The sequence below is a fragment of the Capricornis sumatraensis genome, chromosome 2 (assembly GCF_032405125.1).
Source record: "Capricornis sumatraensis isolate serow.1 chromosome 2, serow.2, whole genome shotgun sequence".
Lineage (NCBI taxonomy): Eukaryota > Metazoa > Chordata > Mammalia > Artiodactyla > Bovidae > Capricornis > Capricornis sumatraensis.
Window position 1 is genome coordinate 195200172 of NC_091070.1, and position 24391 is coordinate 195224562.

General features: G+C 37.5%; 1 protein-coding gene across 4 annotated transcripts in view; it reads right to left on the reverse strand.

The window, feature by feature from the left end:
- The window catches only part of OSBPL9 (oxysterol binding protein like 9), a 170976-nt gene that overhangs the window by 3637 nt on the left and 142948 nt on the right, over window positions 1-24391 (reverse strand). For 2 of the 4 annotated variants that reach the window (XM_068966060.1, XM_068966057.1), the window contains 12 exons: window positions 23960-23998; window positions 20342-20432; window positions 18921-19025; window positions 16111-16270; window positions 11409-11521; window positions 11159-11277; window positions 5765-5850; window positions 3435-3606; window positions 2172-2256; window positions 1315-1425; window positions 1007-1070; window positions 746-886 (listed from right to left, as the gene is read on the reverse strand). In XM_068966060.1, the coding sequence (XP_068822161.1) occupies window positions 746-886; window positions 1007-1070; window positions 1315-1425; window positions 2172-2256; window positions 3435-3606; window positions 5765-5850; window positions 11159-11277; window positions 11409-11521; window positions 16111-16270; window positions 18921-19025; window positions 20342-20432; window positions 23960-23998 (1286 nt within the window). The remainder of the gene's footprint in view (window positions 1-745; window positions 887-1006; window positions 1071-1314; window positions 1426-2171; window positions 2257-3434; window positions 3607-5764; window positions 5851-11158; window positions 11278-11408; window positions 11522-16110; window positions 16271-18920; window positions 19026-20341; window positions 20433-23959; window positions 23999-24391) is intronic. The other 2 variants (XM_068966059.1, XM_068966058.1) reach the window with 1 other exon arrangement.

Here is a 24391-nt window from a genome sequence, read left to right on the forward strand (position 1 = left end):
CTATTTTCTCACTGCAGTAATAATTTTGGATTTCACAGTGTTCCTTAGTAAACTTCATCTTTTGTTCATGGTCCCTTCCTCCTTCCTTCCAAGAATTTTCTGGATGTTGATTCCATCATCAAAATTAAATTATCTCCCTAAAAAACTGGTTAACCAATCCTGTGTCTGCCATCTGCAACACTGTTCCCAGTGAGGCCTCCGAGGACAGAGAAATCCTTGCAGGGTCTCCTTGTCTAGGCAGGCTCTGAACCCAACTGACTGCTGACTTGGACAACACAGACGTCTTCATCTAATCCTGGAGCATCAAACAGAACCAAACAAAGATACAATGGTTACTGTTTTTCCCCAGCAAAGGCACACAAAAAAACAAGGACCATAAGGGCTTTGAGACACTATAGTGGGTGTCACAGGGTCTACTGTATGGACAAACTCATGGTCCAATCCAGCAATAATGAGTTAAGCACACATAATCTGGGTTGGCTACGAGATCCAGGAAGACTCCTTAAATTCCTATTTGCAAGTCAGGTTCCTAGGAAGGAAATCCCACCAGTGACCTCAGATTGTTCTTAGGTCTCCTTCTGAGATGGGATTTTAGGAAGAGACATGAAACACAGCATGTAAAATAAGTTTACAAAGACAGGACCATTAAAATGGTCATTCTTGATGGAAGTTATAGTTCAAGACAAAAGGAAAACTATTTTAGAGATACAGAAGGAGCATCGCAGCAGAAAAACAAAATACCTACAAAATCTCAGCAGTAATTCTGTGCTTCTTGCCCCCATAAAAAGGTTTAGTGTGGAAGACGATATTTGCACTATAGCCAGTTTTGGAACAATTAATATTGCATTCTCCGCCTAGTTCCACCCAGGGCACTGTGAGGATAGACCTGCAAAATCAAAAGTTTCAGTAAGGCTGACAGTTCAGAGGAAAGAAAGGAGGGGCACAACTTAAAAGAATAGCAGGGCCTACTGCTCGCGCATCAGAGGAACGGAGCTGCTCTACTTGCCTGCCATAACCATTGGGGAATGTGAGAATGTAATGTTCGTCATGCTCTAGACACGAGACACAGCCTGTGGAGAGAAGGGATGGAATCTCAGGTAAGCAGCTGATGGAATCTCCATTCAGTTTAGGGATAATCACTCTTGCATCTCAACCTGGCTCTCACCCCCAACACACTTGCTTCCCTGCACACAAAGACTTCCAGTCTGACTTTCTGGGGTCATTTCCTCTTACTAGACAGATGGCCAGCACATATAAGAATGACAAAGAGTTCTCCCATTAACACTGTAGTCCACCCAAAGCCCACAGACTTACCCTGCCCTATGTTGTGCACCCCAATTGACATCCCAAGGAATTTTGACTTGGTCCAGATATGAGCATTGAATTGTATCTTCTTATTAAAACACTCAGCATAAAAGGCTGAAACTGAAGAGAAATTATTTCATTTAGTGCACTATATAGCCTCATTTTATTTATAAACATACACACCATAAACATACATGCCCCCCACCCCCAACTTCCTTAACCCAGAGAAACAACTGGCTGCATAGGGAAAATCCTTTACCTTTCAAAAAACATCCTTGAATGTGGTCAGGAATTACCCATCTGCCCTTTACACCCTGTTTCCCCCAGTGCAAGCCACTGTTCAGGACCACATGGGGAGGAACTTCCTGAACCGTGAGGCCAATCCCAGGGCTTAAAAACAAGAGTCGGTCTGTTCTGATCAGCAAGCATGTTGCTGCCCCAGCCTAAACCTGGACCCATACAGTATAATCAGTCTTAATATGGCATCCAGCAAGTAACACGGGAAGACATGCATTCTTTCCACTGGGCCAGGAACATACCATAATGAAACTACGTCTGTTTTCTATGAACTGTCTTCAGAGTTGCTGAGATCGCTACAGCACAGCTCATGATGTGAAAGATGACTTTAGAAGCATTAAAAGTTGGCTTCCCAAATCCCTTCTTTTTATATTAATTAATCAGTGAAGCTAATAAGAGTATTTGGAACTCATACCAGGAACAGATATGAGGAACCAATCTTCATAGGACTGGGAAGACACAGATAGCCATTAAACACAAGGACCAGAGACCTCAGTTATGGAGCTTTCTATGACCCTCTTTAGACAACAGTTTGAAAGTGGATGTAGCTGAGGAGCTCTGTCACTTACTGGGTGGATGGTGAGAAACCTGCTCAGCCACAAATGTTACACTATTCTTGGAAACCCAGGGAACTGGTCCTTCTGAAACTAGCTCCTGCAAGCAAACAGAATATCATTTTCTTTTGATGTGGAAACAAACAAGATGCAGACAATCTAATAACTGGAGTCTCTGCCTCATAAGCTGGTTAAATGCTCTCTCCTCTACATTCACAAAGCATCTCCTATATACTTTTCTCGCAGCACTTAATTACACTATTGGAATGACTGCTTTGTGTAAGTCTCTCTAAGACATGCATGAAGGCAAGGATCATGTGCCGAACTTAGGGTCAAAACTGGCACAGAACAAGTACTTATCCAAGTCTGTAATATGATTAAGAACAGACACATATTGCTTGTGTCTTTAGTGTGTGTGTGCTCAGTTGCTCAGCTCTGTGTGACTTTTTGCAGCCCCATGGATTGTAACCTGTCAGGCTCCTCTGTCCATGGGATTTCCCAGGGAAGAATACTGGAGTGGGGTGCCATTTCCTTCTCCAGAGGCCACCTGGGAAGCAGGACTACATGTAATGCATCATTCAGAAAAGGAAAAATATGGAGAGTTACATTTACTGAGAGATTATTATGTGCCAACCACTGTAGGCTATGGGCTTATTTTTTCCTCCCCTGAACTCCAGACTCTTAAAACTCTAACTCCCTATTTGACAGTCCACTTACATGTCTAAGAGACTCCCCATACGTTATATTTCAAATTGGAGTTCTAGACTTTTTCCTCCCCAAATCCAATCTTTCCCTTTGCAGTAAATAGCACCAGCCCACCACGCAAGGATTCATCTCTAACTTACCTCCCCAAATCTAAGAGCTCTGGCTCCAAAATATAACCTGAATCAACTATTCTCCTGTAATAATGCCAAAGTCTCCTCAATGGTTTCCTTGCTTCTATTTTTGCACCTTTCCAATTCATTTGCCACAAAATAATCATAATGACCTTTTCATTACAAAAATGAGTTCTTGATAAGCCATAAAATTATCCTTATGGTCCATGAGGGCTTGCATGATCTTGTTTCTCAATTTCTAATCCTCATCGTGCATCACTCTCTTCCCTTGCTCACTATATTCAAAATATGCTGGTCCAACAACATTGTTCTTCTATGGGTGGTAAACATCTTTTAATCAGTGCCTTTACCACTATCATCTGCCCTCAAATACAATGAAATCTTGAATCAGTAAATTAAGAACTAAGTACTAAGATATTAAAAACATCAGTGGAGAACTCACCGCATTCTCTTCAGTATCATTTGGTAATGTCCAGTGACACTGAAAGATTTCGCCCAAAATGGGGTTGTATGGCTTTTTGGCAACCGACCCTTTCCTTCCTGCGTGAAAGGCTGAGAGATACCATTTCACAACCTGAACCATTCGGTCTCTGGCATCCTTCTGGTCACTAATACTGCAAGGAAGAAAGACAAAATTTAACATCCTCTTTTTTGACAGTACCCCTCAGCATGGTCCACCCCCTAAGACAGGCTGAAGGACCAGTAACTACCTCAGCTATTTTTTAAATCTGAAGTATAATACACATAATCAAACATACCAGTCTTAATTGTTTGGTTTTATGAATTGGAAAAATGCATATATCCATTTAATTAAGCTTGAGTGTAATGGAAATGTTCTATATCTTGATTGTACTTAAATAATGACATACATCAAGATACAGAACATTTCCATTACCCCCAGGTTTCCCCATCCTTTCAAGCAATCCCCACCCCTTAACCTCGAGGCAAACACTGTTTCTGGTCTCCAGTACCATTAGTTTTGCTTTTCCCATAATTTCATACTTGTTAGTGCACTGTTTAATTGCAAAACAGTTGGAGATTTTCTCGATGTATCTGTTACTGGTATCTAATTTAATTCGTCGAAGATCAGTGGATATATTCCATATGGTTTCAATTATTTTAAATTTATTAAGTCTTCCTAGTATATGGTGCATCTTGATGAATGTTCCACAGCACTCAGAAAGACTGTTATAGTGTTTGGTAATGTTTTAGAAAGGTTAACTACATCTTCCATAGTCACACTGTTTCTAAGAGGGGTGGGGAGAGGTGCCTGCTGTTCAATCAATTCCTGAGGGAGGAATTTCCAACCATGATTGTCTATTTGTCTATTTCTTCCTTCAGTCAATTTTTGCTGCATATAGTTTGAAGCTGTTTTACATATTTACGATTATTTATTCTTGATAAATTGACTCCTATCATATGAGATATCCCTACTTGTCTCTGGTAATATTTCTTACCTTAAAAAGTATTTTTTGTCTGATACGAACACAGCAACACCAGCTTTGTTATGCTTAGTGTTTTGCATGGTATGTCTTTGTCCATCCTTTTACTTTTAACCAATCAATGTCTTTACATATTTAAAGTCTCTCTCTTGCAAACACAGTACAGATGAATCTTGCTTTTTTTTTTAATCCAGTCTTAAAATCACTGTTATCTTAAATGGAGTATATATGATATTCACATTTAATGTACTATGAATATAGCTGAGTTTAACTATCATCATGGCATTTGTTTTCTACTTGGCCCCCTTTATTCTTTGTTCTATTATATTTCCTTTCCTCCGTTACGGGAGAGTTAGAGTTTTTAGAATTACACTTAATCATATCTATTGGTGTTTTAGCTGTATTTCTGTAGTTTTTAAATGGTTCCTTCTAGGGGCCTAAATTCTCACACATAAAAATTATCCTTAAACCTCAAATCTATATATAATGAATAATTGCTACTTTCTATGTATGTTATCAATAAATGCTTACATTTTATTTGTTCAACTTTCTATGAATTTAAACAATGCCATATTTAATTTCTGCCCTTTGGGAACTGGTTAAATGAGTCTCTTAAAATCCTCACTAAGAAGTTACTTATCAGTGTTACCCAACGTGCCCACCCACTGTGAAACTCGTGATTTCTATCTGGCTCTAGTAAAGCACAGTCCGAGGCCAAGGAATGCAATCAGAGAAGATGGATTAGAACATCCTGTTACAAAGAAAATGCTCCTGCTACCAGTGAAAAGCAATGTGAACTCACTCACCTCCTCATAAATCAATCTCACCTTTAGATTACTCCTGTCCTTTATACATATATCTAATACTGCAATCTTTGTATTTAAAATTTATGAATCAGTCTGTAATCTGGACACTGGACTATAAACCCCTCAAATGCAGACACTGCAACTCTTTTCCTTTCCAGCTTATAATAAAGTGTTGACAAAAAACAAGTGCTTTAGAAAAGTTTGTTAAACTCAAATAACTGAACTTCATCAGGATGTAGTGTCAATAATTTGACAGTGATTACCAATTCCTAGATCAAAAAAAGCTCTGTAAATACTGGCTACCATATTAATAGGTGTTCAAGATTTTTTAAGGTGTTCAACTTGGTTGCCTAACAATATTAGCAAAAGATAACCTAAGCAAAGAGGCATCTAATACAAACAAAATATTCAACACCTTATTTCCTCAGAAACATTTGAAAGGCAAAGGAATCTATCCTGCAAAGGCAGAAAGGTAATGAGTAATATCTTTAAAATAGTGGAAGCTACTATATCAAGTCAAATACCTCACAAACAGGTCCGGATGAGCAAAAAAGTCTGCATACATTTCTAAAAGAGATCTTCTTTCAAGAATAAATGTTGGAAGAACTACCTGAAAAATATACATATTTGACCCTTGAGAATCAAATTCCACTACAGATATATAAGACTGCTGAGCTGCATTTAAAAAGAAAAACACGTAAATGAAAACAAAAAAACTGATTCCAATCACAGTAACATCCACCAAGTACTGCCCAGGCATGCTTTTGATACCTACTTCTCAAACTGTTCTAATTCAGAAATGCCCGTTAACCTGCCTAAGAGACGAAAAACAGAGATTCTGAATGTTCAAATGTCACTTTCTCTGAGCAACCACTCTTTGGCTCCCTGAGTCAATAATCAAAGTTTTAGCAATAACAACTATGCAGTAGCAACCCTTTGAGATCTTTGACGTTCTGGAGCATCACACACATACATTATCTTATTAAACTGTACAACCATCTCATTAAGAAGAAATTATCATTTGACAGTGGAGAAAGTTCAGTTCAGTTCACTCGCTCAGTCGTGTCTGACTCTGCAACCCCCTGAACTGCAGCACACCAGGCCTCCCTGTCCATCACCGGAGTTTACCCAAACTCATGTCTCATCCTCTGTTGTCCCCTTCTCTTCCTGCCTCAATCTTTCCCAGCATCAGGGTCTTTTCAATTGAGTCAGCTCTTTGCATCAGGTGGCCAAAGTACTGGAGTTTCAGCTTCAACATCAGTCCTTCCAGTGAGTATTTAGGCCTGATTTCCTTTAGGATGGACTGGCTGGATCTCCTTGCAGTCCAAGGGACTCTCAAGAGTCTTCTCCAACACCACAGCTCAAAAGCATCAATTCTTCGGCACTCAGCCTTCTTCACAGTCCAACTCTCACATCCATACATGACCACTGGAAGAACCACAGCCTTGACTAGACAGACCACTGTTAACAAAATAATGTCTCTGCTTTTTAATACGCTGTCTAGGTTGGTCATAACTTTCCTTCCAAGGAGTAAGCGTCTTTTAATTTTATGGCTGCAATCACCATCTGCAGTGATTTTGGAGCCCAGAAAAATAAAGTCTGACACTGTTTCCCCATCTATTTGCCATGAAGTGATGGGACAAGATGCCATGATCTTAGTTTTCTGAATGTTGAGTTTGAAGCCAACTTTTTCACTTTTCTCTTTCACTTTCATCAAGAGGCTCTTTAGTTCCTCTTCACTTTCTGCCATAAGGGTGGTGTCACCTGCATACCTAAGTTATTGATATTTCTTCCAGCAATCTTGATTCCAGCTTGTGCTTCTTCCATCCCAGCATTTCTCATGATGTACTCTGCATATAAGTTAAATAAGCAGGGTGACAATATACTGCCTTGACGTACTCCTTTTCCTATTCAGAACCAGTGGAGAAAAATGAACCTCAAATGGGTGAGAAATTTTCTCACTGCTCTGTTGTTAAGTGGAATCCAAAATCGGCTCTGTTTGACTTTGAGGGGTGGGGTCTACACACATTCCTCTCTACTGTTGCTTCTCTATCATCGTAAGTGCCTAAGGAAATTTATCTACTGGATCTGTGTACTTATGGATCTGTGTCCTCAAGTAAACAATGAGCTTCAGGAATGCAAGAACCATACTTACTTGTACTTGCATTTCAGCTACTATTACAGACTAAGAAATTTTTAGTAAGTAACTGAGGGAGTAAACAAAATGAAAAAGAATAACGATGAGATTCTACCAACTCTTTCTTCAGGAGGCTGGGCCCATGAAGAAAAATGCTGAGGGCCTGGGAAAGTGGCAGAGGGGAAAGTAAAGAAAAGAAGAACCCTGGCGGTCCAGTGGCTAAGAATCCATTTGCCAATGCAGAAGACAAGGGTTCCATCCCTGGTCCAAGAAGATAAGATTCCACAATGCTGCGGGGCAACTAAGCCTGTGTGCCACAACTATTGAAGCCAGCGTGCCCAAGGGCCTGTGTTCCTCAACAAGAGAAGCTGCTGCGATGAGAAGCCCGTGCACCACAACTGAAGAGTAGGCCCCACTCACTGCAACCAGAGAAGAGTCCATGCACAGCATCAGTGATCCAGTGCAGCCAAAAATAAATACAAGATAAAAACTTAAAAAAAGAGAAGAAATGGAAATATGGGGGAAAAGAGTAAGAAAGGTTAAGATTAATCAATTAAGAAAAGAAGAATTTCATTACAAATAGAGGAAGAGTTTTTGAAGTCTGTATCCGAATAGACATTATTCATTATGGCAGTTGAGCATCATAGTAACCAAATATTTCTTTAAATGTAGTATTTACGGCAATATTCAAGAACCTGTGGTAAATGCTATGAAAGCAGCAAAGGTTAATTGAGAGAATAATATCAGCATTTAACTTTTAGGTAGAATGTGATAAATATTGGGCTTCCCTGGTAGCTCAGATGGTAAAGAATCTGCCTGCAATGAGGGAGGCCTGGGTTTGATCCCTGGGTTGGGAAGATCCCCTGGAGAAGGGAATGGCTATCCACTCCAGAATTCTTGCCTGGAGAATTCCAAGAACAGAGGAGCATCCAGGAGATGCGCAATGTACTCTGGAAAGTCAGGAGAGGCAAAAGATCATGCTCTGTTTGGGAAACCAGAATGAGGGCAAAGCTGAGAAACACACTGAGGTGGCGCTAGAGAAAAGCCTGAGAGAGTAGGCTACCACAGAGGGAAAGCACGGAGCCATGGAGACGGTGGTGGGGGACAAGGGGAGGGCGGGCGGCAGAAAATGAGTGTGACAGGGACTCACCAGTGGACCCGTAAGGCTGCTGTATATAAGAGGAATGACAGAACACAAGAGCCTGCAAAGAACCCCTATGGGTCTAATATTTAGAATGTTTATTATTAGACTCCTGAGTTTAAATGTTCCTCAGAACACCTATATTTACAGTGTAAATATGCTTAAACTGGCGAGTAAGCTTGGTGTAATTTTCTACCACTCTTGGAGAACACAGAGATTATACATTACCAAGTAATACTACAAAAGAACAAGACAGGGCTAAATATCTCAATATATAAACAGCTCTTGCAAATCAACAAGAAAAAGATTACTACTGCCAGCAGAAAAATGAACAAAAGAACAGAAAATGCAATTTTAAAAAGAAGACATTGCCAAAGACCATAAGTTTGACAATAACTTTTTCCCTCCCTACTTAAAATTTTTCTTAAGAACTCTCATTGAACAGATCTTCATTGTTTTTAGCACTATCTGGATACATGCCATTATGTCAAGTTGCTGAAACACTGATATAAGTGAGCTGGGCTAGGCTGTCTTTAACCTGGGTTCAAATACTTATTTTGGTGTGAGGAGGCCATAGAAAATTTATTCAACATCTGAAAGTTTCTATAAAAGGAGGATAATTATATGCCTTGCTTAAGTCTTAAGACTGTTTTGAAGACCAAGTGAGGTAAACCAGATGTGACTATAGTAATGTTTCCAAACACTATGATGTATTTGGAAAATAACTCTTTTTATAAAATATTTAAAGTGAGAAGATATTATTATAAATAGGAAAATGAGATACAAATTTAAGGCATTACTGTAATAATACTTTGAAATGCACAAGGGAATCAAGATTTCACAATCTGCTGACAACCACAACCGTGTATGCCAATGAAGATTTTGAAAATATCTAGTAAGCTAGCAAAAATTAACAAACTTTTAGTGGCTAAAAAACCCAAACATGGAGCATATGGCAGAGGAAGCTGAGAGGCAAGAATTACACATCTGACTGCAGCACATCCTCTGGTTGCCTGTGCATCTCCCTACTGGATGAAGTTTGATTCAGTTCAGGTACAGGCTATAGGTTGCTATGAGTCACAGGGCCTTCCCACACCCCAAGGGGTGAATGTAGATTAATCTAAACCAATCTATTAACCTCCTTTGCCAGTGACTGGCTTATGCATGCACTGGCTGAGCTTGGGTCAATGGGATTCAACTGGAAGTCAGACGGGTCACTGTGGAAAATGATGTTCTCCCTATATCAACAATAAAATTCATGAAGAGAATTATTTTTCCTGCCTCTTTTTTTTTTCTCTTTTTTCCTGCCTCTTGACATACCTGCATAAGGATGTGATTAACTGGAAGTGTGGCAGTCATTTTGCAATGATGGGAAGACGGGTCTGAGTGTGAATGTCAGCATGCAAAGGATGGCAGAGCAGAGAGATGAAGGGACCTAGATCGTTTCTCACATTGTTGACCCACTATGAATTCATCAATCCTGGAACTACTCTATTTCTGGACTTCTCATTTCTTGAGATAGCAAACCTAGTATTGTTCAAGATACAATTAGGTGGCTCTTCCATTATTGGAGACCAAACCCAACCAAGGTAGAAGGTGTAGAAAAGAAATATAAACATCAATATCTAAAATGAAGCCTTATTTCTCAAATTTGAAGCAACAATTCTGCTCCAGCAATTATGCAATCAATCTAACGCTCAATGAAAAAATTCTGGAGGCAAGCTCCTGCAAATATTCTCTTACCTAGAACTTCCCCAGAAAGTATGTTTGTTGCACAAATTAATGCTATCCTTGTGCTTCTGTTCTTAAAATTGGGGTAAAAATTTTTATTATACACACTTACTAGAAAGTATTATGGTTTAGTTTATAGATTTTGAAATCTACAACCAGATTAGAATCTCAGTTCTGCCACTTAATAGGAAGGACTTAGCCAAATTACTTAATCTCTGTGAGCTTTAATTTCTCATCTATAAAATGAAGTTAACAACCACCACCAATTCTGCAGTGCTATGGTGAGAATTAGGTGAAAGGAGAAGGCTTTTAGCAGAGTGGCAGGGATATACACAGGCACCTATATACCAGTCTCTTGTATCAAGCAGGCATTCTGTTTAGAGCACCAAGTTTAAATTCAAATTCAAATCCAGAACCATAATAATTTTATGGCTCAATGTATATCATACAATTTCCCATTCATTACCTGTTCCAATATCCATTTTGCATATGCAAAACCCAAAGGCTATAGAGGAAGGAACCTGCTCAAGGTCACAGAGTTTGGTAATAGCAAAAGTCGGATGTAAGCACAGATCCTCTAACCCCGAGATCAGAACTCTGCTCATTTTGATTCTATGCATACTACACTGCTTTGGGTTTTGTCCAACTACTAACCAAGCCCAATACTACTCCACACTTTCTCTCAATAAAATCCAAACCATAATCTATACATACTATCCCTAGGAAATTACCCTAGTTTTACTTATGTTATCTATTTATAAAATTTTCAGTTTACTCAGGTAAATATATAAAAAGACAAAAGTATAAATAGAAATTACATCATCATACTACATGTGCAGATACACTCACCATACAATCACTGAGAATCTACATATATACATTAACAGCAAAACCAAGTTTCATTCTTACCTTCGTAAGATCCATTCCAAGTCTAACCTGTGACAACAGATGCATGATAACACTCTTGTGCTCTTCCACCGACCCTGCCTCCCCTTCGTCATCTCTATCATCATGTGAATCGAAAAGGTCTAAAATAAAACAAATCTTCTTAGACTGGTGTTACACTGGGCCAATCTGTGCTGTTACCAGTATCATAAATAATTTCTTTCAAACAAATATTTTTAAGGAAATCAAGTAAAAATTCTGAAAGGCTGCTTACCAGCATCGCTTGTTCCATTGGACATGGAAGAATTAAGTGATTCCGTGGTATCTGGACGCTTTAGACTATTTCCCGAGCTGCTGTGTGTCAAGACTGAGGCAGATCCAGAGGAACTAAAAAATATTAATCACCGTCTTAAGCTTTTTAAGGAAGCAATTTAAAATCACAGTAAGACGTTAACCTATAAAGCTACTTAAAACCAGTATATGCAGATAACTGACAGAAACAAACTAGACCTTTAAAGTTAGCTGGTTATATACATATATATGCTTGATTCTCTCCCCATCAGCTTCATGTTTTTTGCATGGTGTATGCTCACATGTTGAAAGGCCATGAAAAATTAGTAAGATTTTGCCTCTTCATATAAATTTAAAACTTGAATTCATTTTCCAAATTTGTTTCCTTGCATAAATGTAAGTATGTCGTAATTCTTGGCAACAATTTCCAGAACCTCAAAAATGATAAATCTATTAATTAGTCTCAGAAAGATGTTATTTTTGAGATCCTTTGAAAAAGCTTACACAGGTTTTTCCTAGTCAATAAAAACCATATTTGAAATTAAAAAAATAAAAAAGTACATTAACTTTTACAAGTAAATTTATGGTAAGTGGTATTATGAACTGATTAACAGGGTCTAAAGAAAGCTCCCTCTATTATATAGCTCTGATCATAACCTACCCAGGACTAGTATTTGTACATTAATAAAAGAATGATCTAAGTTTACTTATTAAGGGTAAAAATAGAAACCAAATTTCTCATACTGCAGATATTAAATCTGTGCTCTGCCTATATCAGAACATTAGTTCACAGAGAAGTTATCATTATGACAGGTCTTTAGAAACTGAACGGCGGAAGGACTTAAGCTTTCAAATTCTCTTCCTTCAGGGAGAGAAACTGTAGACAGAGACTCGAGAGCTAGAAAACTAGTGGTAGCGGCTGATGACCAGCAGGTGGCACACAAGCTCAATGCCTGCAGACACCAGACAGACAGCATCAGTATGAGAATGGTGGTGATGGTGTAATTGCCAAGTTGAGTCGGACTCTTGCGACCGCATGGACTGTAGCCTGCCAGGCTCCTCTGTCCATGGGATTTCCCAGGTAAGAATACTGGAGTGGGCTGCCATTTCCTTCCCAAGGGTATCTTTCTGACCTAGGGATCGAACCAGTGTCTCCTACATTGAAGGTGGTCTCCTGAATTGCAGGCAGCTTCTTTATTGCTGACCAACCAGGGAAGCCTAAACATGTGAACAGAGTCAGGGGGGCTTCCCAGCAGTAAAAGAATCTGCCTGCAATGCAGGAGACCAGGTTCGATCCTTGGGTTGGGAAGATCCCCTGAAGGAGGAAATGACAACCCACTCCGGTATGTATTCTTGCCTGGAAATTAGACAGAGCCTGGCGGGGTACAGTCCATGGGGTCTCAAAGAGTCAGACACGACTGAGCACTCCCCATTCCATAAGAAAATGGAGACCTGGAGCCAGCATAGTCAATTTGAAGGGATTTAAACGCCATTAAAAAAAAAAAGTCAACAAACACTGTGCTGGCCAAATTAAATAACTATAGTCCCTACTAGTTCTGGAATCTAGATTAAGGCATATAAATAAGGAAGCATGAAGGTTCATAGATCATATGTTTGTTATGAGGTGGGTACTGGGAGAGCACAGAGAAGGAAGTTTCTAAGGAGAAAAAAGAAATGCCTATGAGCCTGCAGGTAACTTTGTAAACATGCCTATTACAGGTACAACAGGTAAGCAAACATTTAAAATTTAAGGAGTACCCCTAAAACGGGCCAGAGGCTATCAGTGATGTAGTAAGGAGGCTAACCATATCATCATCAAGCTTTTAATAAATATAGTTAGGTTTCTAGAGGATACTCAATTCATTTTGATACTCAATTTGTACTATGTTTCAAGTAATGACTAACGTCTCATGAAGGAGACTTTCTTTAATTCTTTTTAAGGAAACAATGATTTAACACTTCAGAAATCAATAATAATCTTTATTTTGGAATTTTCTCCCAAATGCCTGTTTTCTTTTAACCTATTATAAAAATTCTTTTTCAAAATTAAAGTGAAAATTTTACTGGCAAACTGTTAATAATGCTCTTGCAATAGTTTACTGCCCACATATAAACATTAAGAAACCAACATGCTAAACCTAACTCTTTCTGCTAAACTAGTCTTCTTGAATTGTGGGCTCAAATCTCTCTTCCTCTTATGTTTGTAACAGTATGTATTCACCTAATGGCATATATTTTACGTTTCTCACATTCAAATGTTGAATTTGATCTACTATGTAACAAAACTTCCCGAATTAATATAGTCATTTTCCTTATAAATTTTGAGATTCTGAATAGTTATGGTACAACTACATATGATACTGTATTTCTCAGTTCATGTGCAAACTTAAGAGAACTGAAGTGCTACACAAGATTTCTTATTAAAAGAAACTAAGGATCAAGGTCTAAGTTTGGCTGATGGTACTCAGCTTGGAAATTCACATATAATCTGTGACCAAGTCCCAAATTCCAAATCTGTACTGTATTTCAAAGCAAACCCCAAACTGCAACGATAGTACTTACTCTTAAAAAATACCCAACAAAAAGCAAGCCAGTTACATCTACAACAGATATGGGAACATTAAAGCAAATAAATGTTAATTTGCTTTCTGTAACAGCTATGGCTTACTGCATACTTACTATACATGCCAGACATTACGGTAAGCACTTGACTGACATTATTGTCATCTACATGTTCACAACAACTCCTTGAATTTGAAACTATTATCATCCTCAGTTTACCAACAAGGAAACTGAGGATTACACAGGTTAAATAACTTGACCAAGATCACACACCTGTAAAGCAAAGCAGATTTAGAACCTATTATTTCTTTCTAAGATTCCAGAATCCAAAGTTGAATCACAGCAACCTATATACTACCAGGGATAAAAAGGACTTTGCTGACTGGCTGTCAAAGTGGGCTTCTCTGATAGCTCAATTGGTAAAGAATCCGCCTGGCACTGCAGGAGACCCCAGTTCAATTCCTGGGTCGGGAAGATCCGCTGGTGAAGGGATAGGCTACCCACTTCAATATTCTTGGGATTCCCTTGTGGCTCAGCTGGTAAAGAATCTGCCTGCAATGCAGGAAACTAGAGTTTGATCCCTGGGTTGGGAAGATCTCCTGGAGAAGGAAAGGGTTATCCACACCAGTATTCTGGCCTGAAGAATTCCACGGATTGTATAGTCCATGGGGTCGCAAAGAGTGGGACACAACTGAGTGACTTTCACTTTCTGTAACTATTATGTAAGTGACTTCATGTGTAAAGAAAGGCCTTTTCTGTACAATGGAACACACCTAGCTTTGATCTGACAGTGTAAAATAGGTCAAATATCTCCTAATAAAAGAAAATCTACCATCACTGCCAAAATCTGCCTACTTTGTATCTTTGGAGTCCACATGCTTCCCTCCATTCCTATGCTATGACCGTAGCTCAGGTTATCAACATTTCTCAATTTCCTACCCAGTTTTGGCTGGTCTTCCTACACATAATGCATTCCTACTGCACTCAATTCTGTTCAATTTAGGCATATTTTTCTTATCTATTTTTCTAAAAGGTAGACCTGACCAGCAGCTGCCATCACTTGCGAGAAAATGTTCAAAATTCATAAAAGGCTAAAAGGACTCCATCATGACCTGGCCCTTGTCAACTTCTCCTGTATCCTGTATCTTCTTAACCACTCCCCACAACTTATAACCACTCAGCCATGCTCACTAGCTTATAACTTCTCAAAGAAACCAAGCCCCTGCTCCCCCCAGGCCTTTCTTATTAGGGTTCCAGCTCCATGAGAACAACATTTTCCATTTCCCCCTCCTCTTCTCACCCCCATGACCCTTCTCTCTCATCCATGTCTCATCTTAGGATCACATTCCCTCCGTCCTCTGTGAATCCTTTCTTGACTTCTCAGAACTTCAAAACGCTCCCAATTCTTCCTGGGCTTAGTCTTACAAAGCATATTTCACACTAAATTATAAATGTCTGTTTTCCCCACAAAGACTATGTTCCTGAGGGGAAGGATTGGCCCTTGTTTCACTTCTGTATAAGGTGGCGCTAGTGATAAAGAATCCACCTGCCAATGAAGGAGACACAAGAGACATGGGTTCAATTCCTGGGTCTGAAAGAGTCCCTGGAGGAGGACATGGTAACCTGCTCCAGTATTCTTGCCTGGAAAAATCCATGGACAGAGGAGCCTGGCAGGCTTACAGTCTATGGGGTCCAAAGTCCTGAACACATCATTCCTCTACCTGGCTAGTACAGAGCCTTACTTATAGGTACCTGAATACCTTCACTCTAATACAAAACTAGTAGCAGTAACCTCCCTCTTATATGAATAATTCCTAGCATCCTCACTTTCAGTTGACCCTCTCCTAGTGTTGGTTCTACAGAAATAAGGCCCAAAGTTCAAAGAACAATACTGGCATGTTACCATAACTGATGCTAACTTATTCCATTTGAATTAAATCAGAAGTAAAATCAACATTCTCACAGAACTAGCCTTGCTCAGTAAGTCAACTGAAAATAAGCTGTCTTTTTCATTTTTTCCAAATAATTTTTAAAGGAGCTTGTCATTAATACCAGTTTCAAAATCAAATCACATTTTTAAAAATCAGGAGACTCATTTCAATACAGTTAGTTCACCTACTCACTCTATTAAGCGCTTTGGTGATGAGCTGCTCTGATGAAATTCATCTGCATCATAGAATTCATCTTCACTGCTAGAGTAAGAGAACTCTGGGACTGTGTTTGGAGACAAGTTGACATGACTTGGAGAAGTCAGACTGCTACTAGGGGGTGAGTGGCCACTGCCTAGAAAGTTAAAATAGTTTTAAATTAGACAATGTTGGTAATAGAAAGGAAGATATTAGGAAGATGGGGTCAAAGCAGACCTATTAAAATCAAGAAAAGATTTAAGTTGGCAGAAGTCCCTAGACTATTTGTAAAGAAAATCAACATTTAAACTAGACAAACAAAAAGGCAAATCACATTACAGAATGTAAAAATAAATGAAAAAATGCTTTGTCTCTTTGATAATCATCTGGGTTTGGGGTTCATTGTTTAGTAATAAAAAATAACAATGAAAGTATCAAACAGAACAGTGAAGTATTGAGAGCAATTTAAAAAGTATTTACTGAGCATCTAAGGACTCTCAGGCAATTTATGCCAAACTGCTACCAATGTCTGGTGGAGAGTAAAGTCACTGCTGACAATTTAAAAGCCAATGCCACACTTCTAGAAGAAACAAGAACAGCAGCAATAAAAATGAATCCAGAGCCACTCATGGATTTTTAGCCCATTCCACGGTCTACGCTTCAACAGTTATGAGAGCACATCCACCTGCCACTCTCAGTTACCATGTTCACAAAGATATTTTTAAAACATAAACACAGAAAGTTTGCTGCCTAAATAGGCAAAGCTTATTGTGTGAATGCCAGAGATAGTTCATCTTAGCAAATGACTTTACTCCCCACCCACCTGCCCTGCTCCATACCAGCAATAAGATGGGAAATAAATTTTCCCTAATTGAAATAAGGGGGAAAAAATGACAGAGAAAGGAAGAAAGAGACCAGGAAATACAAATGATTAAGTAATATGCAAACAGTCCTGGCAACCACACAAAACTGAAAATATATTCAAGAAGAAAATGAGTTAGAATGGGAACTGCAATCCAAAGAATTGAGTTTTCCTTATGAGAAAAAACATGTTTTATGTGTTAATGACAGAGATAAAGGAAAGAAAGATGAAGAATCTAGGTTGAAAAATCAAACGACATAAACCACAAAAGATTTCTTTAAATCCAGCTACTCTAAAATGCCTCCTGGAATAATTTATCCTAAATTATTTATCATTATTTATAACTAATTAATGACTCTAAACTTCAAGTACATAAAAAATGCGAACTTTTTCAAAGTTGTAACTGACTAGTATTTTATATTTCCAAATGGATATATTTTAGCTATTTCAAAATTCTAACATAATTCCTCCTTATTAAAAAAGAAACACAGATACCATTTTTAAAATGGCAAAGTGTAATGATATACAGAAAAAAGTCAGCCAAACATTTCAACCTTATTATTCAAATTGCTTATCATCACTTTAAAGTTTCAAATAAGAGCGCTCTTCTTGTTGCTTGCTTTTTTTGAAAATTAAGAAGACATATGGTTCAGGCTGCTAAATATTAAAAATCCAAAGTAACAGCATCAGCATCTTTACTAATTCAAATTTCATACTGGGCTAAAAATCACAAGGTAGCTTTTCATTATTACACAGGAAATTCCCACCCAGCAAAGAATCTGTGGAGCAATAGCAGGGGCTCATCTCCCATGTCCTTCACGTGGTTTTGATTTTGGCCTCCAGGTGTAATAGGGACAAAAACCAAGTGCTCCCTTGAGTTTGGTTCAACTGATAACTCAACATCAACCTGATTAGTTTTAAAATAAGGAATAAATCTATACTAAATTGATAGCATCCTTGTGAATCAGAGAAAAAAAATAAAGGCCAGGAATCTAAACAAATTAAGAAAATCCAAATTAAATCAAGTATCCTTTTATACTTATAAAATTGGTGAAAAATGTGACGGATAAATCTATCCATAAAAATATATTATGTGCCCGAGTTTCTGTTCAAGAGTATTCCCTGAAACACTGCTTATAATAGGAAAATACTGCAATCAACCTAAATGTCCATCACAAGGAAAATACCTTGAGCAGCTTTAAAAAGTATGTTGCAGACCTAAGTGTATAAACACAGAAAGCTCTCTAAATGGTTCTCGGTTAAATGAAAATTGAGAAAGTCACAGAGCCATATGATCTCATTTAAGTTAGAACAAAAACAGCAATAAAAGTATGCAATACAGGTAGACATGTACATACATGTATGCAAACAACAAACAGTAAAGAAGATTTACAGCTTTTGTTCTCATACTTCTGTATTATTTGATTCCTTTACAATAAGAGAGTATATAAATCTAACCTGAGCAATTTTTTTAAAAGCCAATACATATCTTCAAAATAAATCTCAACAAATACACAAAATTCTGCAATAATTTATTTCATATAAATTATCACTTCAGTTCAGTTCAGTCGCTCAGTCATGTCCGATTCTGCGACCCCATGAATTGCAGCATGCCAGGCCTCCCTGTCCATCACTAACTCCTGGAGTTCACTCAAACTCACGTCCATCAAGTTGGTGATGCCATCCAGTCATCTCATCCTCTGTCGTCCCCTTTTCCTCCTGCCCCCAATCCCTTCCAGCATCAGAGTCTTTATAATTATTATTAAATGTCTGGTTCAATCACAAAGCTAACCATACCTCATGGATGGAACTATAAAGGTAAAACTAAGGTATCTCCAACGCAAAATGTACCACCTTTCTTCAACGTTTTCCCATCAGTAATCAAACACAAATCTCAAATGTTAATGGGCAGTTATGAGAAGTAAAGGAATCACACAATCTGTACCTGTACTATTTGGTGTTGGAGTCTGATGATGTCCCAAGGTTGCTAATACAGGTCCAACTGGTAGAGAAGATGGACGCTGCTCTGACTTACACAACTGAGTAGGTTCTAGGAGATTTAAGATGTGAAATAAGTGAGAGAAAAAGCCAAACACAACTTTTAACTACAACTCTGTGGAATTCAAAATCTTAGAGACCAGTAACTTTTGAGACTGTACTCCAATAAGTCACTTTTCATGCTGCTACTCCTTTCTGATGCCCTATCCTCTTTAAACTCAATGATGGTAGGCTACTGAGTACTGAGACACTAGGTGGGATTTCAAAGACTAGTCAAGATAAGACAATATCTTAGTACAATTCCTCTGTACAACCAGCAAATGCTTCTGATGATAAACTGTTTCCTCCCCAAGGATGGGCTTCCCAAATGGCTCAGAGGTAAGGAATCTGTTTGCCAATGCATCAGACCTAAGAAATTTGGGTTTGATCCCCAGGTTGGGAAGATCCTCTGAAGGAGGGTATAGAAACCCACTCCAGTATTCCTGTCTGGAGAATCCCATAGACAGAGGAGCCTGGTCCATAGGTTGTAAAGAGTTGGACACGACTGAGCAACTTAACAGGCACACAGCAGGCACCCAAGGATTAAACCACATGTAAAATCTAAAATGTGGCACATTACTTCCTCTTTAGTCTCATGAGATATTATGCTCCTAATTTTCTCCTAAGGAAAAAATATTCCTAAAAAGACCTCACATACGTAAGTCATTTTAAAAAGATTTTTTTTCCCCCAGTAAAATTTCTGACTTCACTTCATCACCAATGAGAACATTTCACCCAACAACTGAAATTTTGGATACCACAAAAAAGTAAAAGGAATCAGTGGGTGTTGGACCTAAGCCCTCCTTTGCCAGTTAAAAAAATATATATTTATTACTCTATCCTTAAAAATACACATGTGTAACTAATCAATAGGCATCAAAAATTTCATTCCTCGCTTTCTCATTATCCTGAAGTCCACCATAAAGAAATCACTTGTATAATTCAGAGTTATAAAGAATACACAAAAATAGAACATTTCTGGGTTACCTTCAAGTAGATCAAGGTATATTACGTTTTCCTTGGTAGCCATGAATCCTAGGTCATAGGATTCAGTCCTATCAGCTAATTCAAGTAATCATGTTTGTCTTCCATCTCACTTTGAAAACCCAAACCTTTTGAATTGTGTTTTAAAAGCTCCAATCCCAAAAATAGTATCATTTTTTTCCAGTTCATTTTTGGCTGTATTTGTGTGTGAGATTCCTTTTACTTATTTTAAAAAAAAGAGAGAGAGAGAGAGAGAGCTCTTCAAGATTACTACAACTGCCATTAAAAAAATTTTTTTTGTCATTAATGAATCTGTGAAACATTTTTCCAAATACTATACTATACCTGGAGGTAAGACAGTCTGGGAAGGCATTGTGTTGACCACAGGTTCCAAGGGACTAGGTTGATATATTGCATCCACAGGATTAATAGTACTCTGAGGTAAAGAAGCACAGTATAGTTATTTTTATTGTAATTACCCTTCTGGTGTTGACCCTCTCAAATGTATGAAATGCCCACATTTCTGACAGCAAAGTCCTGGGAGCAGCAATACAGACATGTTGGTCAAATTTCAAGGAGGAAAAAAACAACTTTACTATACAGCAGGCTAAGAGTTTCTTATTAAAAAATTTCTCAAAAAGCATAGTAAGGAGGAAAAAATGAATGAATCTGTCACATAGAAAGGTGAAGCCAAACGAAAACACATGGAAAGAGTTGTAGAATGGTTTCAGGAAGCCAAAACAATAAATTCTCAATTCAACTCAGTGCTTCTCAAATTTTTTAATTCAACACAAATATCAAAGTGGGGAGAAATGCTCTTACTTTGGAATTAATGAGCATTATACCTATGACGAGCTAATATACTTGCACCACTATAATCTTATCTTTACACCCCATACTATTGCCACCTTCCATCAATGTGTATTGCACTGTATAGGCATCTAGTTTTACAGTCACTAAAGGCAAAGAAACGTATCTCCTAATCGGTTGTTGGGGGGAAGAAAGCTTTTTTTTCTGGAGGATTTAGGAGGAAAATACTCAAACATGTAGTTACATTTGAGAGAGAGAGAGAAAGCCTAGGTTTTCTGACTCCAAGCCAAGAAACTATTTTGCCAGCATAATGGTATTTTAAAAACAAGACTCCACAGCTTCCTGATTTTTTTTTTTTGGAGGGTGAGATTTTAAACCAAGGTCTTTGCCAAAGTAAAGTTTAAATCCACCATTTAGAAGACTACATTAGATAAAAACCAAGAAATAAAATCTTAAGTTCTTCAGCTTTCCTTGATCTGGAAAACTAAACTTCAAATATGTATTAGGTAGAGCTTATAACAGAAAATACTAAAACAGAAATAGAAAAGATGTATTTTACTGATGAGTTTCAAAAGCATTTGTGAAAATTTAAAAGCACCTAACAATGGAAATTGAGATAATGGGAAAGTTTCTTATAGCATTCTTATTTAATACCTAAGTTAACTTTTTTCTTAATTCCCCTCTCTGTATATAGAAAAATCACTAAATCAGATCTCCTAAATTAAGTAATTTAAACATAAGAATTCTTTCACAACAGTCTATCTACCATAAATATTCTAGGCCTAGGAAATAAAGGACACAGAGAAGAAACTCTGAAAACAATAATTAATAATTTATAAAGTGGGGAAGGTTCCAAACCATTAGGAAAAGCACAGAAACAGCGACTTAGAACTTGAATTTCTAGAATCCTTGCTCTACCAGTGACCTGGCAAGTCTAATCTGCTATGGGCCTCACTTTCCCAGTGTATAAAATGAAGAAATATCTGGATGCTATGGTCTCTAAGGGCTTTCTGGTTATTACTTTAGAAATCTATTTTCAGATACCAGGCTGGGCCATAATAACTAAACAAGTGTCTCAACAATCCTGGAGCTGTTCTTAGAATATATTTCTTACTTTTACATAGTAATTTTTCTCTAAAGGGACCCAGGTGCTTTAACAAAGGCAAAATCCCACTTCTAATACTTTGAGCCACAGGAACAAGAACATGCTGCCTCCTTATTCCCACCTATTACATTAATGTCAGTAAAATTTATAAAGACACTAAGAAAATAACTTTGGAAAAATGGACCAGAATTCTATCTTTTGAATGCAATGTTCCGTTTTTCAAAAGCCCAAGATTAGGCTTGTCAATCCCACAGAACACTTTTAGACTTTTTAAGATGTATGTTAAAGGTACCAAATATTTCTTGCTGCTGTTGTTAACAGAAAATACAACTATTCTACACATATCTAACAATCTGTGATCAATCAACTTCAGGCTAAAATATGTTAAATAACATTCTACGCTTTGCTTTAAAAGAGAACATGAAGAGCTTGAGAAGTGCAAACAAATGACAATCCCAAGCCCTAAACTGTTAACATTAATAAAGTTCATGCAATACAACACAAAATATATTAATTATATATACATAATGTATGTATAGCTAACATTTATTGAGTACTATGTGCCTACTATCTTACAACAACCCTCTTGAGGTAGAAGTCACTTTTCTTTACAGATGAGGAAAAGAAGACTCAAAGGTTAAGTAACTTGCCTGTAGTCACAGCTAGTAAGTGGCAGGGCTAGGTCCTAGCAGTCTGGGTTCAAGGCCTAAACCATAAACAACTCCTTTTAAAAAAAAAAATAAATAAAAACTCTTAAGAAAAAATGCTATGGTCCCTACTCAAATGATTCAAATATGTCTGTTTTCTATAAGTTTAGATTTTCTATGAGTATAAACTTTCTAGATGTTTTTAAACTGCAAATAATCAAACATTTTTGGTATGCTTTATAAAACTGTTGTTTAACATAATAAGTAATTGATGTGCTTTGAGGGAAAAGAGATAAAAATAACTGCCATAATTAATTTTCCTTAAGGTATTAGGGAACCATGAAATTCTAGATAACTTACATAGTCTTTTTCCATGAGGCTTATAATCTTAACTGCTATCTCAGGAAGAGGTATGTTATATTGTATTGTGTTTACATTACATAGTTCTATTAAATCACCAGGGCTCAAACCCTGAATTCATACTGTGAAGAGAAACAAAAATTTTAAAGTGTTTAAGAATTCAAAATTTTAAAATGTTTCTCTTATCTCTGTTTTCTCAAGAAATATGTAAACAACACAGACATCTAACTTGGTGTTCATTTTAAAGCAAATAAAAAGATAACATACTCATCCTTTCAAGTATAATCATAAGATGCTTTTGAATATTTACAAAATGAGTTTGCAGACCTCTGGCATTTGTAAAGCCTCAAGACTAAAAAAAGAGATTGCCTCATGCTTCAAAAATACAGTGTGAACACAAGTCACACATGTATCATAAAATTAGGGAAGCTTAAACTGCAAACCTTCAAACTCTAACTTTTATTTCCAATAAAATTTTCTTTATGGTGGGCAAGCTGAATATAAGGAAGAGTAAAAAACCAAGGGGAAGAAAGAAGAGAAAATGGCTATATGTGAAAAAATTCACATTGCAACCTGCTGCTACAAAAAAGCAGTATACACCACAGTGGCAGTGACAGCTAACACAATACACAAAATCTAAAAAGGAAAACATATAATTAGATTAAGATGTTTCAGTACTGTGCCCCCTACTTTCATTAGCAACAGTTTGCCAAGAAATGTAGCATTGTGAGTTATGCAGTATTTAGTCATAAAAGCCACATTTTTACACCATGATTTACCCGTCAAGTTAACACATGCAAGGTGATTCAATAAGAACCAACACTTAATTTTAAGATCTAAATTTCCCCTCCGAATGATTGCCGAAAGGCGGCCAACTGTAAGAGCTCAAGGAAAATTGCAAGAGTCAACAATAGAGAGCAGTGAGTGGGTAAAAAGAGGGATTTGTGTTGAAAAATAAGTGGAAATTCAGGCTTCTCCTGACATAACTGGTTATTAATGCTCTGCAGAAGTAAAGCGGAGTAAAGATTAGATTAAACTTACTATAATTCCATCTGCGTGATTCTCCGCAATATACTGGTCCTTAAGGAGAAATGTTAAAAATATTAACTTCATTCTTTAAGTTAACGCCTTGTGTACTCTCTTCCCTAGTAAGAAAGCTTATTTTACTGTGTAAGCAACAATGTTAGAAAACTACTTATCTGTTTCCACTAATATAATTTCACTTGTCCATTCCTAGCCAAACAGAATTCTAACCAAGAACATGGGAATTATTTTTCTATACAGGCATTTAATTATTTGTAGAAATATCCTATTGAACTGTGCAGTCACATTGGTACCAATGATTAAAGGAGACACATTAATTGAGGATTAAAGGTCCTAAATACTTCCGAGTTTAACTTTATAGCAAATTATTCTGACTCTCCACACCCCCAATCTCTTACTGTACTGTAAAGATATGACAATCATATATCT